Source organism: Oncorhynchus kisutch, linkage group LG6 (genome assembly GCF_002021735.2).
Source record: "Oncorhynchus kisutch isolate 150728-3 linkage group LG6, Okis_V2, whole genome shotgun sequence".
NCBI classification, from domain to species: Eukaryota; Metazoa; Chordata; class Actinopteri; order Salmoniformes; family Salmonidae; genus Oncorhynchus; species Oncorhynchus kisutch.
In genome coordinates this window covers 83,174,903-83,191,091 of record NC_034179.2, presented here as the reverse complement: position 1 = coordinate 83,191,091, position 16,189 = coordinate 83,174,903, and the positions used below count along the sequence as shown (strand labels likewise).

Sequence of the window (16,189 nt, the reverse complement as noted above, 5' to 3'; positions counted from 1 at the left end):
TCTGTATATGCTGTCTATACCCTGTCTACACCCTGTCTGCACCCTGTCTACACCCTGTATGCATCATGTCTACACCCTGTCTACACCCTGTCTGCACCCTGTCTACACCCTGTCTGTATATTTTGTCTATACCCTGTCTGCACCCTGTCTACACCCTGTCTCCACCCTGTCTATACCCTGTCTATACCCTGTCTACACCTTGTCTGCACCCTGTCTGTATATGCTGTCTATACCCTGTCTACACCCTGTCTGCACCCTCTCTGTATATGCTGTCTACACCCTGTCTGTATATTTTGTCTATACCCGGTCTGCACCCTGTCTACACCCTGTCTGCACCCTGTCTACACCCTGTCTGTATATGCTGTCTATACCCTGTCTACACCTTGTCTGCACCCTGTCTGTATATGCTGTCTATACCCTGTCTACACCCTGCCTGCACCCTCTCTGTATATGCTGTCTATACCCTGTCTACACCCTGTCTGCATCCTGTCTGCACCCTGTCTACACCCTGTCTACACCCTGTCTGCACCCTGTCTGCATCATGTCTACACCCTGTCTACACCCTGTCTGCACCCTGTCTGCATCATGTCTACATCCTGTCTGCACCCTGTCTACACCCTGTCTGTATATGTTGTCTATACCCTGTCTACACCCTGTCTACACCCTGTCTGTATATGCTGTCTATACCCTGTCTGCACCCTTCTACACCCTGTCTGCACCCTGTCTACACCCTGTCTACACCCTGTCTGCACCCTGTCTGTATATGCTGTCTATACCCTGTCTACACCCTGTCTGCACCCTGTCTACACCCTGTATGCATCATGTCTACACCCTGTCTACACCCTGTCTGCACCCTGTCTACACCCTGTCTGTATATTTTGTCTATACCCTGTCTGCACCCTGTCTACACCCTGTCTCCACCCTGTCTATACCCTGTCTATACCCTGTCTACACCCTGTCTGCACCCTGTCTGCACCCTGTCTGCACCCTGTCTGCATCATGTCTATACCCTGTCTACACCCTGTATGTACCCTGTCTACACCCTGTCTACAACCTGTCTGCATCATGTCTACACCCTGTCTACACCCTGTCTGCACCCTGTCTGCATCATGTCTACACCCTGTCTGCACCCTGTCTGCACCCTGTCTGTATATGTTGTCTATACCCTGTCTGCCCCCTGTCTGCACCCTGTCTGCATCATGTCTACACCCTGTCTACACCCTGTCTGCACTCTGTCTGCATCATGTCTACACCCTGTCTACACCCTGTCTGCACCCTGTCTGCATCATGTCTACACCCTATCTACACCCTGTCTGCACCCTGTCTGCATCATGTCTACACCCTGTCTGCACCCTGTCTGCACCCTGTCTGCACCCTGTCTGCATCATGTCTGCACCCTGTCTGCATCATGTCTACACCCTGTCTACACCCTGTCTGCACCCTGTCTACACCCTGTCTGCACCCTGTCTACACCCTGTCTGCACCCTGTCTGTATATGCTGTCTATACCCTGTCTACACCCTGTCTGCACCCTGTCTACACCCTGTCTACACCCTGTCTGTATATGCTGTCTATACCCTGTCTGCACCCTGTCTACATCCTGTCTGCACCCTGTCTACACCCTGTCTGCACCCTGTCTACACCCTGTCTGCACCCTGTCTGTATATGCTGTCTATACCCTGTCTACACCCTGTCTGCACCCTGTCTACACCCTGTCTACACCCTGTCTGTATATGCTGTCTATACCCTGTCTACACCTTGTCTGCACCCTGTCTGTATATGCTGTCTATACCCTGTCTACACCCTGTCTGCACCCTCTCTGTATATGCTGTCTATACCCTGTCTACACCCTGTCTGCATCCTGTCTGCACCCTGTCTACACCCTGTCTGCACCCTGTCTGCATCATGTCTACACCCTGTCTACACCCTGTCTGCACCCTGTCTGCATCATGTCTACATCCTGTCTGCACCCTGTCTACACCCTGTCTGTATATGTTGTCTATACCCTGTCTACACCCTGTCTACACCCTGTCTGTATATGCTGTCTATACCCTGTCTGCACCCTTCTACACCCTGTCTGCACCCTGTCTACACCCTGTCTACACCCTGTCTGCACCCTGTCTGTATATGCTGTCTATACCCTGTCTACACCCTGTCTGCACCCTGTCTACACCCTGTCTACACCCTGTATGCATCATGTCTACACCCTGTCTACACCCTGTCTGCACCCTGTCTACACCCTGTCTGTATATTTTGTCTATACCCTGTCTGCACCCTGTCTACACCCTGTCTCCACCCTGTCTATACCCCGTCTATACCCTGTCTACACCCTGTCTGCACCCTGTCTGCACCCTGTCTGCACCCTGTCTGCATCATGTCTATACCCTGTCTACACCCTGTATGTACCCTGTCTACACCCTGTCTACAACCTGTCTGCATCATGTCTACACCCTGTCTACACCCTGTCTGCACCCTGTCTGCATCATGTCTACATCCTGTCTGCACCCTGTCTACACCCTGTCTGTATATGTTGTCTATACCCTGTCTACACCCTGTCTACACCCTGTCTGTATATGCTGTCTATACCCTGTCTGCACCCTTCTACACCCTGTCTGCACCCTGTCTACACCCTGTCTACACCCTGTCTGCACCCTGTCTGTATATGCTGTCTATACCCTGTCTACACCCTGTCTGCACCCTGTCTACACCCTGTCTACACCCTGTATGCATCATGTCTACACCCTGTCTACACCCTGTCTGCACCCTGTCTACACCCTGTCTGTATATTTTGTCTATACCCTGTCTGCACCCTGTCTACACCCTGTCTCCACCCTGTCTATACCCTGTCTATACCCTGTCTACACCCTGTCTGCACCCTGTCTGCACCCTGTCTGCACCCTGTCTGCATCATGTCTATACCCTGTCTACACCCTGTATGTACCCTGTCTACACCCTGTCTACAACCTGTCTGCATCATGTCTACACCCTGTCTACACCCTGTCTGCACCCTGTCTGCATCATGTCTACACCCTGTCTGCACCCTGTCTGCACCCTGTCTGTATATGTTGTCTATACCCTGTCTGCCCCCTGTCTGCACCCTGTCTGCATCATGTCTACACCCTGTCTACACCCTGTCTGCACTCTGTCTGCATCATGTCTACACCCTGTCTACACCCTGTCTGCACCCTGTCTGCATCATGTCTACACCCTATCTACACCCTGTCTGCACCCTGTCTGCATCATGTCTACACCCTGTCTGCACCCTGTCTGCACCCTGTCTGCATCATGTCTGCACCCTGTCTGCATCATGTCTACACCCTGTCTACACCCTGTCTGCACCCTGTCTACACCCTGTCTGCACCCTGTCTACACCCTGTCTGCACCCTGTCTGTATATGCTGTCTATACCCTGTCTACACCCTGTCTGCACCCTGTCTACACCCTGTCTACACCCTGTCTGTATATGCTGTCTATACCCTGTCTGCACCCTGTCTACATCCTGTCTGCACCCTGTCTACACCCTGTCTGCACCCTGTCTACACCCTGTCTGCACCCTGTCTGTATATGCTGTCTATACCCTGTCTACACCCTGTCTGCACCCTGTCTACACCCTGTCTACACCCTGTATGCACCCTGTCTGCATCATGTCTACACCCTGTCTACACCCTGTCTGCACCCTGTCTACACCCTGTCTGTATATTTTGTCTATACCCTGTCTGCACCCTGTCTGCACCCTGTCTGCACCCTGTCTGCATCATGTCTATACCCTGTCTACACCCTGTATGTACCCTGTCTACACCCTGTCTGCACCCTGTCTGCATCATGTCTACACCGTGTCTACACCCTGTCTGCACCCTGTCTGCATCATGTCTACACCCTGTCTGCACCCTGTCTGCACCCTGTCTACACCCTGTCTGCACCCTGTCTACACCCTGTCTGCACCCTGTCTACACCCTGTCTGCACCCTGTCTGTATATGCTGTCTATACCCTGTCTACACCCTGTCTGCACCCTGTCTGTATATGCTGTCTATACCCTGTCTACACCCTGTCTGCACCCTCTCTGTATATGCTGTCTATACCCTGTCTACACCCTGTCTGCATCCTGTCTGCATCATGTCTACACCCTGTCTGCACCCTGTATGTACCCGGTCTACACCCTGTCTACACCCTGTCTGCACCCTGTCTGCATCATGTCTACACCCTTTCTGCACCCTGTCTGTATATGTTTTCTATACCCTGTCTACACCCTGTCTGTATATGTTTTCTATACCCTGTCTGCACCCTGTCTACACCCTGTCTGTATATGCTGTCTATACCCTGTCTGCACCCTGTCTACATCCTGTCTGCACCCTGTCTACACCCTGTCTACACCCTGTCTGCACCCTGTCTACACCCTGTCTGTATATGCTGTCTATACCCTGTCTACACCCTGTCTGCACCCTGTCTACACCCTGTATGCACCCTGTCTGCATCATGTCTACACCCTGTCTACACCCTGTCTGCACCCTGTCTACACCCTGTCTGTATATTTTGTCTATACCCTGTCTGCACCCTGTCTGCACCCTGTCTGCATCATGTCTATACCCTGTCTACACCCTGTATGTACCCTGTCTACACCCTGTCTGCACCCTGTCTGCATCATGTCTACACCGTGTCTACACCCTGTCTGCACCCTGTCTGCATCATGTCTACACCCTGTCTGCACCCTGTCTGCACCCTGTCTGCACCCTGTCTGCACCCTGTCTGTATATGTTGTCTATACCCTGTCTGCACCCTGTCTGCACCCTGTCTGCATCATGTCTACACCCTGTCTACACCCTGTCTGCACCCTGTCTGCATCATGTCTACACCCTGTCTACACCCTGTCTGCACCCTGTCTGCATCATGTCTACACCCTGTCTACACCCTGTCTGCACCCTGTCTGCATCATGTCTACACCCTGTCTACACCCAGTCTGCACCCTGTCTACACCCTGTCTGTATATTTTGTCTATACCCTGTCTGCACCCTGTCTACACCCTGTCTGCACCCTGTCTATACCCTGTCTATACCCTGTCTACACCCTGTCTGCACCCTGTCTGCACCCTGTCTGCACCCTGTCTGCATCATGTCTATACCCTGTCTACACCCTGTATGTACCCTGTCTACACCCTGTCTACACCCTGTCTGCACCCTGTCTGCATCATGTCTACACCCTGTCTGTATATGTTGTCTATACCCTGTCTGCACCCTGTCTACATCCTGTCTATACCCTGTCTATACCCTGTCTATACCCTGTCTGCACCCTGTCTACACCCTGTCTGTATATGCTGTCTATACCCTGTCCACACCCTGTCCACCACCCTGTCTATACCCTGTATAGATTGCTCAGCCACAAAACTTCAGGAGCCACCATGGTGAGAATCCTAAATAAATTGATGTCTGTGTTGCAATCAGGATGAGCACCTCACTCCAGATGACTGAGATTGGTTTGAAACATTATTACAGGGACTTGGCCTGAGGGCATGTTTCTGATTAAGTAGCACATTGTTTGACGGCGTGCTGCTCTGCTCCTCGTCCTGTTCCGGACAGGGAGGCCGCCGATACAGAGGACTGATAGCAGGATCATTACAAAGCTAGTGCTGATTGGACGCTGTGTTTAAACTTAATGAAAGTCATCCATTTCTATGAAGCCATGGACACAAGGCTGACCATCTCAATGGGGCCATGAAGGAGCATGAAGAGTGAGACCACTGCTTTGCACTCATTCAACTGTATTTATTGAAGGGGTGGAGGTTAATATTGCTCTGTCAGTGGGTTTTAATGCACAGCTGCTCAACATGTAAAGTGAAGTGAGAGTGGCTGAGAGCCTACAACTTGTGCTATAATGATTGACACATCAGTGAGGACTGTGGCAGTAGTCCCACATAAACACATGGGCACATACACTCTGTCTTCACAAACACAGTACTGCACGCATCACCTTCATTTGACACCCTTTCTGTTCTCCAGTGAGTTTTACAGGCTCTAGGGCCAATGGAGGGAGATAAGAAGAGAAAAATGAAATGCAAAAATAACATTTCAAAGAGTGTTTGAGTATTTATGTCACCTCAGAGAAAACATCTGTCACTGTAACAGCACCATGAGAAGCCGACACACACGGAGAGAGAGAGAGAGAGAGGGAGAGAGAGAGAGAGAGAGAGAGAGACAGAGACAGAGAGACAGAGACAGAGAGAGAGAGAGCGACAGAGACGGAGAGAGATCAGGCAGTACAGTTCTCATGGGGCTGGCAATAGAGACTGTACCTTGTGATATGAAATGGCTCCCAGGCCAAGGCCACCACATGGCTCAACAGTAATGCCCAAATCTAATCAACAGAACCATGAACAGGCCCTAACGAGCACGGAATAAACTACAATAAAGAGAGCAAATACTATACTGAACAAAAATATAAATGCAACATGTAAAGTGTTGGTCCCATTTTTCATGAGCTGAAATAAAAGATCCCAGAATGTACAAAAAAATAATTTCTCTCAAATATTGTGCACAAATTTGTTTACATCCCTGTTAAGCATTTATCCTTTGCATTTATCCTTTGCCAAGATAATCCATCCACCTGACAGGTGTGGCAAGAAGCTGAATAAACAGCATGATCATTACACAGGTGCACCTTGTGCTGGGGAAAATAAAAGGCCACTCTAAGATGTGCAGTTTTGTCACACAACACAATTCCACAGATGTCTCAAGTTTTGAGGGAGTGTGCAATTGACATGCTGACTGTAGGAATGTCCATCAGAGCTGTTGCCAGGTAATTTAATGTTAATGTCTCTACCATAAGCCACCTCCAACATCGTTTTATAGAATTTGGCAGATCGTCCAACCGGCCTCACAACCGCAGACCACGTGTAACCACGCCAGCCCAGGACCTTCACATCCAGCTTTTTCACCTGCGGGATCGTCTGAGACCAGCCGCCCCAACAGCTGATGAAACTGAGGAGTCTGTCTGTAATAAAGCCCCTTTGTTGGGAAAATCTGATTCTGATTGGCTGGGCCTGGCTCCCCAGTGGGTGGGCCTATGCCTTCCCTGGCCCACCCATGTGAAATCCATAGATTAGGGCCTAATGAATTCATTTCAATTGACTGATTTCCTCAACAGTATGAAAATGGTTTTGTTACAATCTAAATTCTATAAAAATGCTTGAGCTGAATAGTGTTTTTCACTGGGAATTGTCTCTGCTGTCCAGTAACCTCTTCATATACCCCACAAAGGAGAGATTTGTTATTGGCCCTTATCTCTGGGGCCCTACATGCCTAAACAGTCTGATTATTGTTCTGTCTTTGTAGGTTCTAAAGATCTTATCACTCGCCTATCTTTGACACATAGTCTGCGAGAACAGGTTAGAACCTGCTTTTATTTGTTTTAATGCTTTAAGGGAGTAGAGATAATTACCCCTTATCTATATTGTAAGCTTACCTCCCTCTAGGAGGGGTAAACAGCTCTTTGTGTAGATAAAGTACGTAACGACTGTGATTTGTAAATAATGAAGTTACTCTCTGGCTTTATCCTGAGAGGGAACTTCCTGGAAATTGCTTGAATAAAACTCTTATGAACTGTAAAATGAGCTCTGCCTGATCCTTGGAATGAGTTTTTCCTCGACAGTTAGTAAATACTAAACAAAGCAAATACTAAGTACAACTAGTCCAGATGGATGAATTCAAAAGCTCAAAAGACAGGGATGAAAATAAATATAGATAAATAATAATAGCCTACCTTGGTTCTAGAGTTCCATGACAGCGTTTAAGGACAAAAAAACAGGTAAAAGGGTGTGACTGTGAACCAGGAGTTGGAACCGGTTCAGGGAATAGAACCGAAAACTTCCCTGAACCTAAAACCAGATTATTATTATGTTTTTTAAATTATTTTTTTATTGAGGAACAGAATCAGAACCGGGAAAGAAGGGATCTATACTGTTCCGGAACAGAAGCGTTATTTTAAAAGCATGGGAACCGGTTAATTACATTAATTACATTACATCACATTAAGCATCTCCAATCCAAAATTAAATCTAGAATCGGCTTTCTATTTCGCAACAAAGCATCCTTCACTCATGCTGCCAAACATACCCTCGTAAAACTGACTATTCTACCGATCCTTGACTTTGGCGATGTCATTTACAAAAAAGCCTCCAACACTCTACTCAGCAAATTGGATGCAGTCTATCACAGCGTCATCCGTTTTGTCACCAAAGCACGATATACAACCCACCACTGCAACCTGTATGCTCTCGTTGGCTGGCCCTCGCTTCATATTCGTCGCCAAACCCACTAGCTTCAGGTCATCAATAAGTCTTTGATAGGTAAAGCCCCACCTTATCTCAGCTCACTGGTCACTATAGCAGCACCCACCCGTAGCACGCGATCTCACTGGTCACCCCCAAAGCCAATTCCTCCTTTAGCCGCCGTTCCTTCCAGTTCTCTGCTGCCAATGACTGGAACGAACTGCAAAAATCACTGAAGCTGGAGACTCATATCTCCCTCACTAGCTTTAAGCACCAGCTGTCAGAGCAGCTCACATATCACTGCACCTGTACATAGCCCATCCGTAAATAGCCCACCCAACTACCTAATCCCCATACTGTTATTTATGTCATTTATTTTGCTCCTTTCTACCCCAGAATCTCTACTTGCACACTCATCTTCTGCACATTTATCACTTCAGTGTTTAATTGCTATATTGTAATTATTTAGCCACTATGGCCTATTCATTGCCTTTACCTCCCTTATCCTACCTTATTTGCACACACTGTATATAGACATTTTCTATTGTATTATTGACTGTATGTTTGTTTAATCCATGTGTAACCCTGTGTGTTGTTTGTGTCGCACTGCTTTGCTTTATCTTGGCCAGGTCGCAGTTGTAAATGATAACTTGTTCTCAACTACCTTACCTGGTTAAATAAAGGTGAAATAAAAATAATATTAACATAGTTTATGTTCCGGGCAGAAAGGCGCCTATGCAAAGCCCTCACTCTGTCACTCAGAAACGTATATTCCAGTGTCTGCCTGCCAGCTGAAAATCTTTGCCAGTGTATGTGTGTGTAGGCAATATGCCCTTCCCCATTCAAAGCTTAGGCTGATGTACCCTACTGACGCTACAAGCATTCAGAAATTAGGGAGAGATATTTAATTAGAGAAGAATGGATTCACTTCTTCAATGCTAGTTACGGATACTATAGATATCACATTTCACATTGGATTAAATAACTACAAAAAGCTAAGATGTGTTTTTTTTTATTCTGGTGTTTCTCTATACACACAAGCTTGTCAGTTAGCTAGCTAGCTCTGGTTCAACTTTAAGACAACTCTCGTAAGTTCAAAGACATTCAAAGTTCCTCCATAGAAGCCGCTCCTCCGTAGGTATAATTCTGTGGGCCTAATTCAGACTATTGCCCAGCACTTCAAGCCAAGCCTCTTCCTCCACCCTCTCTCACTCTCCCCCCACCTACAAAATTTCAGTCGCATCTTGCACCCTACACTTATCTGTCCATGGCACATGTAAAAAACTATAGCTTAGTCAGCTGATAGCGCCCATGCACTAGAGTTCTCAATTTCAGCCTGAACTCTTGTCTCTCTCTCCTCCCTGTCAGCTGCAGAAGCAGCCACAGGCTGCCATGTGTATTGCACTGTCCGAGGTGCTGAAGCTGCAATCTAACTACAGTAATTCACTAGTTTCTTACTTGTTGTTTCTCTGACTGAAAAGTTATGCTACCTAATTGGTTGAGAATGCAAAAATATTCCCTATTTGCTAAATGTGCCTTCCCTGCCATGCTCTGTTCACGTGACACATGCATGCACCCATTAGGACATAGGCTGGTTTATAATATCCAGAACATGTATTTATTATTTCAATTTTCAAGACTCCATGGCTCCAGTGTTGTTTAATTGATGTGTTATTTTGTTGTGTTCTGTTCTGTTTCCTTAATGCCTAGGCCATGGCCTAATAGGCAGAACATTTCATTTGTTTCATTCTTTTATTTTCTACATAAAAAGATTGATTGTATTTAAAGTCATGACTGACTGACTCGTACTTATATGGGATACTATATTACTGCATAATAATAATAATAATCCTAAGAAGAACCCGAAGAAGGTGGGTAAGCCGAGCGCTGTGTGCCACTGCCAAACAGGTGTTAGACATGGAGTCTTGAATATTGAAATGAGGTGTTGTTTACACTGGAACAGTGTAAACAACACCTAACAAATAAGAAAGTATTCGAGAGTCTGTTCTAAGGAAGAAATGTATTTTTCTGCCTACAAAGATTAAACACAGTTACTGACATGTTGAGGTTTATATGTTTAATTATTTAAGGCTGCCTTTTTATTTCATTTTAAAACTAAGCCTACTGTTGATGATATTAGCTTACATACTGTTAAGGGAATTTTTATCAATGATGACTAATTATGTATGCATTTCAATCAGGATGTACTAATCAGAATACTATTATGTTACTGTATATGTACTAATCAGAATACTATTATGTTACTGTATATGTATGAATTTTCTTTCTTAATCTTAGTACTGAATATAATGTTTGTGAATGAATTAAGGATTAGAACAATGACGGTCTGTTCCTGGGTAGAAATGAATTAACTAAATCTTCAGACTGGCTAGAATGCTTATCTACACCGGAAAACCTTGGCTCAGCCATAAATTATATTAAATTGGTAGGGAGACAAGGTGGGGTGCCTTTGTACCAGGGTGGGAGAAGAGACGGGTTGGTACTGGAACTAATAACGTCATTTTCAGTTTATAACCTGTGGTAACCTGTATCATGTTCAGTACTCTCGTGAATAAATTCTGCTGATTGACTTTAAGACTGGGCTCTGTCCATTATTATAGAATAAGGGTCTTACAAATCCTTATGAATTGACAGAGTGTTTAATTTTAATTGGGTATTAAAACATAGAGTAATTTAATTCCTTTAACACATACTTTTATCATTCTGATAATAATAACAACAACAAAAAGAAGAAAGAGATCAAGAAGGAGGAGAGGATTGAGCTCCGTGTGACCCATGTGTGTAAAGGTAGGCTATTATTCAAATATTTGTTTTCTGACCGTTTGGAACAGTGTAAACAATGTTGAATAAATGATAAGAAATCACAGATAATCTGATCTAACGAAAACAATTAGCTCACGGAATCAAACACACACTTCAAAACAGGCAACAGAATAAGCATTTGTCTAATTTCTGAAGATATATACAGTATGGATGTCTTACTGTATAAATCCTGAGATCCACATACAACAGTATGGATGTCTTACTGTATAAATCCTGAGATCCACATACAACAGTATGGATGTCTTACTGTATAAACCCTGAGATCCACATACAACAGTATGGATGTCTTACTGTATAAACCCTGAGATCCACATACAACAGTATGGATGTCTTACTGTATAAACCCTGAGATCCACATACAACAGTATGGATGTCTTACTGTATAAACCCCGAGATCCACATACAACAGTATGGATGTCTTACTGTATAAACCCTGAGATCTACATACAACCGTATGGATGTCTTACTGTAAAACCCTGAGATCCACATACAACAGTTGTTGATTATATTCAAGTTGGGTTTTCCCCTCTCATCACTTCTCTTAGACAAGGCTAGGGCTTTTCACTCTCTCCTCACTCTGCTCGCTTCCAACAACATCTCACGTTGTTGTGAAAACCAGTGTAAATGAATAGTCTACTCGTTAACTTGAACAAAAGAGCAATATGGTCTAGGGAAAGGTCCGTCCATTTTCTAGAAATCAGGCATCGTTTAGGTTTCGGGCTCATTACATTTATGGGATGTCGGACTAGGCCTGGGCTAGGGCTTCAGCTCATCGGGCTTGGGTCGGACCAGGCTAAAATGTTCAGCCCCAATGAGAACTCTACCATTGGCTGCCTAGGCTAAAACAAATATAGCTTGCCCGCTCTATTGCAAGCTGCCTTATCCTCAAAGATCTGGTAAAGAAATGTAATGCTGAGCTAATGTAATAAAAAAACTATTACTTCAGACATTTAAAAAGGAACCGAGAGGAACGATATAAACTGGTACTTTTTTTTGTTTCGAAACCAATCAGAACTTTTGCAGGTCGGAACAGTGGAATGGAACAAAACAAATAATGGTTCTGTTCAGAACAAAACGATTGGACATTTTTTGGGGTACCAAACCCTGCGGTTAACTACTGTGAACTTCAAGGAAAGAGATGAAACTCCATGAAAAGAGGAGAGACAACAGGTGAAATCAGATGAACAGTCTGGGAGGTTCAACCACCACACAGAGCTAAACTGTCAATGAAGAAGTGATTTAAGAGGGAGCTATGCTGAGACTTACAGAGGTGAAGTTCTGGGGACCGCATGGTTCTCCTCGGTACTTGCAGGAGAGAAGCATTTCCTCTAGCTGGTGGCTCAGCCGGTCCATAAACTCCAGGTTGCTGCCCTCAAAGTTTCTGGGGGGCAGGAACAGCCTGAAGTCAGACAGTTTGCTGAACCAGGCCTGGCTGTCCTCCTGCAGCAAATCCAGCACCATGGGTCTCACCGTCCGGTTGGCCAGCAGTAGGCCCAGCCAGTGGCCAGCAAAGTACAGGTCACTTTTGGTGAGCTTGTAGAGGCGGATTGGGTTGTTGTTGCAGATAGTGACTGTGGGGAAGGCCATCTCCTTGGCCCACTCTGTGTGGATCCGTGTGTAGGTGGGGAAAGAGAGCCAGTGGAGCAGACGGTTGGAGGACCAGGACAGGAGCAGGCCCAATGAGGTGCACAGGGCCAGCAGCCAGAAGCCCCGACGGCCTATGGAGCCACCGGACACACACACATGCCTGAGGCCATGCAGACTTGTCGCAGCCAGCAGGTTGGAGGTGATTGAGGACAGGCCTGGCCTTGCAGGGAGGCGCCGGCGGCCTCTCCTCACCACGGCTGGGGATCCCCGCTGGAGACATCGCCCCTCCAGAGCCATGGCTGCCCACACCGCTCCTAGTGCCGAGAGAAAGGCTTCATCTCCCAGCCAGGCCTCAGGGGCTGGGCCCCACATGGAGCTCCAGGGCACCGATATCCCCACTGATGTAATCCACACCTGGATTTGTGCTTATCTGACTCTGCTGTTACACACAATCCGTACAAGCTCCTCACACACAACCTCACTCACACACACACATACTAACTCTCTCTCTCTGTCACAGTGTCTTCTGTTTGTTGTTGTTGGTGTCCTGTTTTACTCTTTAGCTACTTGTTGGGCTTCTCCCACTCAGTCCATCTGGTTCCCTTGACCTGAAAGTCCACTCACCCAACTCAGCAGTAAAAAATACAATCAGCCATGCAAATATGCACCAAGCGATGCAGCTTCTACATGAGCGACTCCAGCATCCGCACCAGTTAGTGTAACACAGAGCAAGAGAGGAAGAGACAGAGGGAGAGAGAGAGAGCTAGAGAGCGAGAGGGAGGGAGAGGGAAAAGGATAGGGAGGGAGAAGAGAGTGGGTGGAGTGAGTGCTAGAGGAGAGAGAGGCAAGATGAGCTGAGAAGAACAGACAAAATGAAAGAACGGAAGGTTAAAGAAGAGAGCAGTGGGTCTGTTGTGGTTCTATCTGGTGCCGTCTGTCAAAGAACGGCTCGTCCTGCCGGTTCCCTCTGCTCTGTCGGCGCTCCTCTCTCTGCCGACCGAGGCTGCTGTCTTTTGGGACTTTGCCGTCGCTCCGCTTCGATCAGTGATGCTCAGCCTCGTTCAACCTGCTAACCCTCCAACACCACCACGGCCAGAGGCTGGACTTGTTTACATGACACCGCTAAAACGAGCAGCCGCGCATCACTAATTGCCTTTGTGAGTCTACCTCACTAATTTCTTCTCCGGCTTTTTTTGTGAGCTCACTTTTATCTTCTTGATTTCCAGCCTTCCCATCTGTCACTCTTTCACTCCCTCCCTATTCCCCCCTCCATTGTCCTTTCTCTTCTCCTCCTCTCTTGACTGGGGGAGCGGGTGTTGTGTCCTGCGGGTGATAATGTACGGTGAGCCCGTCTTGTGCGAGGAGCAGACGCTTCTTAGTCCCAGACGCACGCAAACACTCATTCACACTGAGAGGGGAGCACATGCACACACACTGTGTTTCCCTGTGGGAAACCTGACCAGAAAATCTGTTCAGTCACGCTCAGATCCTAGTTTCTCTCTCTCGCTCATTCTATCGTTCCAGTTTTCTTTCACTCTCTGTTTCTCTCCCTCAGAACTGTGGCATTTCCAATCGTAACGCTCCTCTTGTTTTCTTCCTTTTCTAAAAATACTTCTCTCCAAATCAAATTCATTAACTTGCCCTCACGCTCCTCCTCCTCTTGTGCTGATGTCCGTCAATCCTTCTCAGCTCCACCCCCAACCGGGCTCCTCCTCCTCCCATGAAGTAGATGTGTGCATTCTCTCTCTCTCTCTCTCTCTCTCTCTCTCTCTCTCTCTCTCTCTCTCACTCTCTTTCCCTCCTTTGGATATTGCCCTATTATTTTATGTATTCTCTTCCTCCTGTGCAGACAGGCTGTTCCTCTGGTCCCCTCTCTCTCATCGGGCAGCGTGTCCTCTCTGTGCTCCTCTCCTCCTGCGCCACAGCTCTGTCCACCCAGCCAGTGAGAGAGCGAGCGATGAGTGTCTGTCTGAGAACGCCAGGGCTCTCTCTCTCTCTCTCTCTCTCTCTCTGTCTCTCTCTCTCCTCTCTCCATCTCTCTCTCTCCCCCCCCCCCCTCTGTTTGTCGGCTGCTGCCACGACTTACACAACAGGAGCAGAATGGGAGAGCAGGAGAGTGTGTGTGCACTCAGAGAGGGAGACCGAGACAAACAGCATCATACTGAATTATTGCTTTGGCTGCTATACCCCCTTTCAACCTAGTCCTCTCTCTCTCTCTCTCTCTCTCTCTCTCTCTCTCTCTCTCTCTCTCTCTCTCTCTCTCTGTATTCTCTGTCTCCCTTTGTCAAATAAACACAAAACAGCCCTACAGAATGTGGGAAAAGGACTGGGTTTTTAGTTTAATTTCCGGCCTGTTTGTGAAACATAAAATATCTTTAATTATGTTGTCAACGTAGGGGGTAGACAAAATCAAGAAAATAGCAAGACATTAGGCAGATGGAGGGAAGGATGTGATTGAATGAAATATGACAAGACAAACAAGAGTAACACCTAAGTGCAACATTGAAAAGCTCTGTGGTAGTCTTAGCAGAGCTTCAGGCTTGGTTTGCAGCCAACACTGTACATATGGCTTGTCGTCACCAACTAACTCTCATGACAACTTTGACTTGTCATGTCTCCTAACAGCATTGGCTCAGCTGTGCTCTCCAGTGAAATCACATGGGGGACCACTATCCTTCCCATTTACATCCACACACGTTCATATAGTGGACGTTTTTATTCACAAAGACGCCACACACATGTACTGTGTGCAACACAACGAAATGAGCAGTAGCGTAGATACTACATCCTGTCGTGGAAATTTCCTGTATTACCAAATCATGAGAGAGCAAACCACACACAAGTCAGAGTTATATCATAAAGTCAATTTTTAATTATATAAGCTTCACCATAGCCCTGTGACTCTCAGATCAATTCAGTGTCATAAATGAATTCCTTGAGAGTGCTTACAAAACAGTCCTTGGTATCATTTATAGCCAAGACAAACCCATCAAAGCTCACATGACGAATAACAGATCTTAGGAACATTATACAAATAACATTTTACCAGAAAAAGGAGTATCCAGTCGTTCAGTTTGGTCTCCTAAACCAAAGCTCTTATCTCATTCTTGGTACCACTTAGAACCAAAAACATGACATCATCCAATGGCATATATCAAATACACCCCCCCCCCTGGACAAGCTTACAGAGAGAAGTGACTGGCAAACAGACATTGTGGAGACACCTAACTGGTTCCCCATTAATCACACCATCCCCTCACATGGTTTAGGAATAGTTTACAGACAGATTCACAGATAAGACTAACCCGACCTCTCCCCTCTCTGGGCCCAAGTAACTCGGAGAGTGTTGGAGTGATAGAGAACTGCAGGGGTCATAGTACTGGAAACACAATTCCAAATAAAGTCTGGCAAATAGACAATGCATGAGACAGTGAGACATGAGTGTAGTACAAAAGAAGAAGCATCATCATAATAGGTCAACAGAAAGTGCTGCACCTGCATG

At 46.6% G+C, this 16,189-nt stretch overlaps 1 protein-coding gene across 2 annotated transcripts in view; it reads right to left on the bottom strand.

Annotated features, from left to right (window-relative positions):
* The window catches only part of LOC109880756 (acid-sensing ion channel 2), a 427,245-nt gene that overhangs the window by 150,566 nt on the left and 260,490 nt on the right, over positions 1-16,189 (bottom strand). Inside the window, exon 1 of one of the 2 annotated variants that reach the window (XM_031827987.1) lies at positions 12,367-14,689. The exons of the other annotated variant lie outside the window; for it this stretch is intronic. Coding sequence (XP_031683847.1) covers positions 12,367-13,059 — 693 coding nt within the window. The 5' untranslated portion in view covers positions 13,060-14,689. Of the gene's footprint in view, positions 1-12,366; positions 14,690-16,189 lie in introns of those variants that run through there. 2 annotated transcript variants of the gene reach the window in all.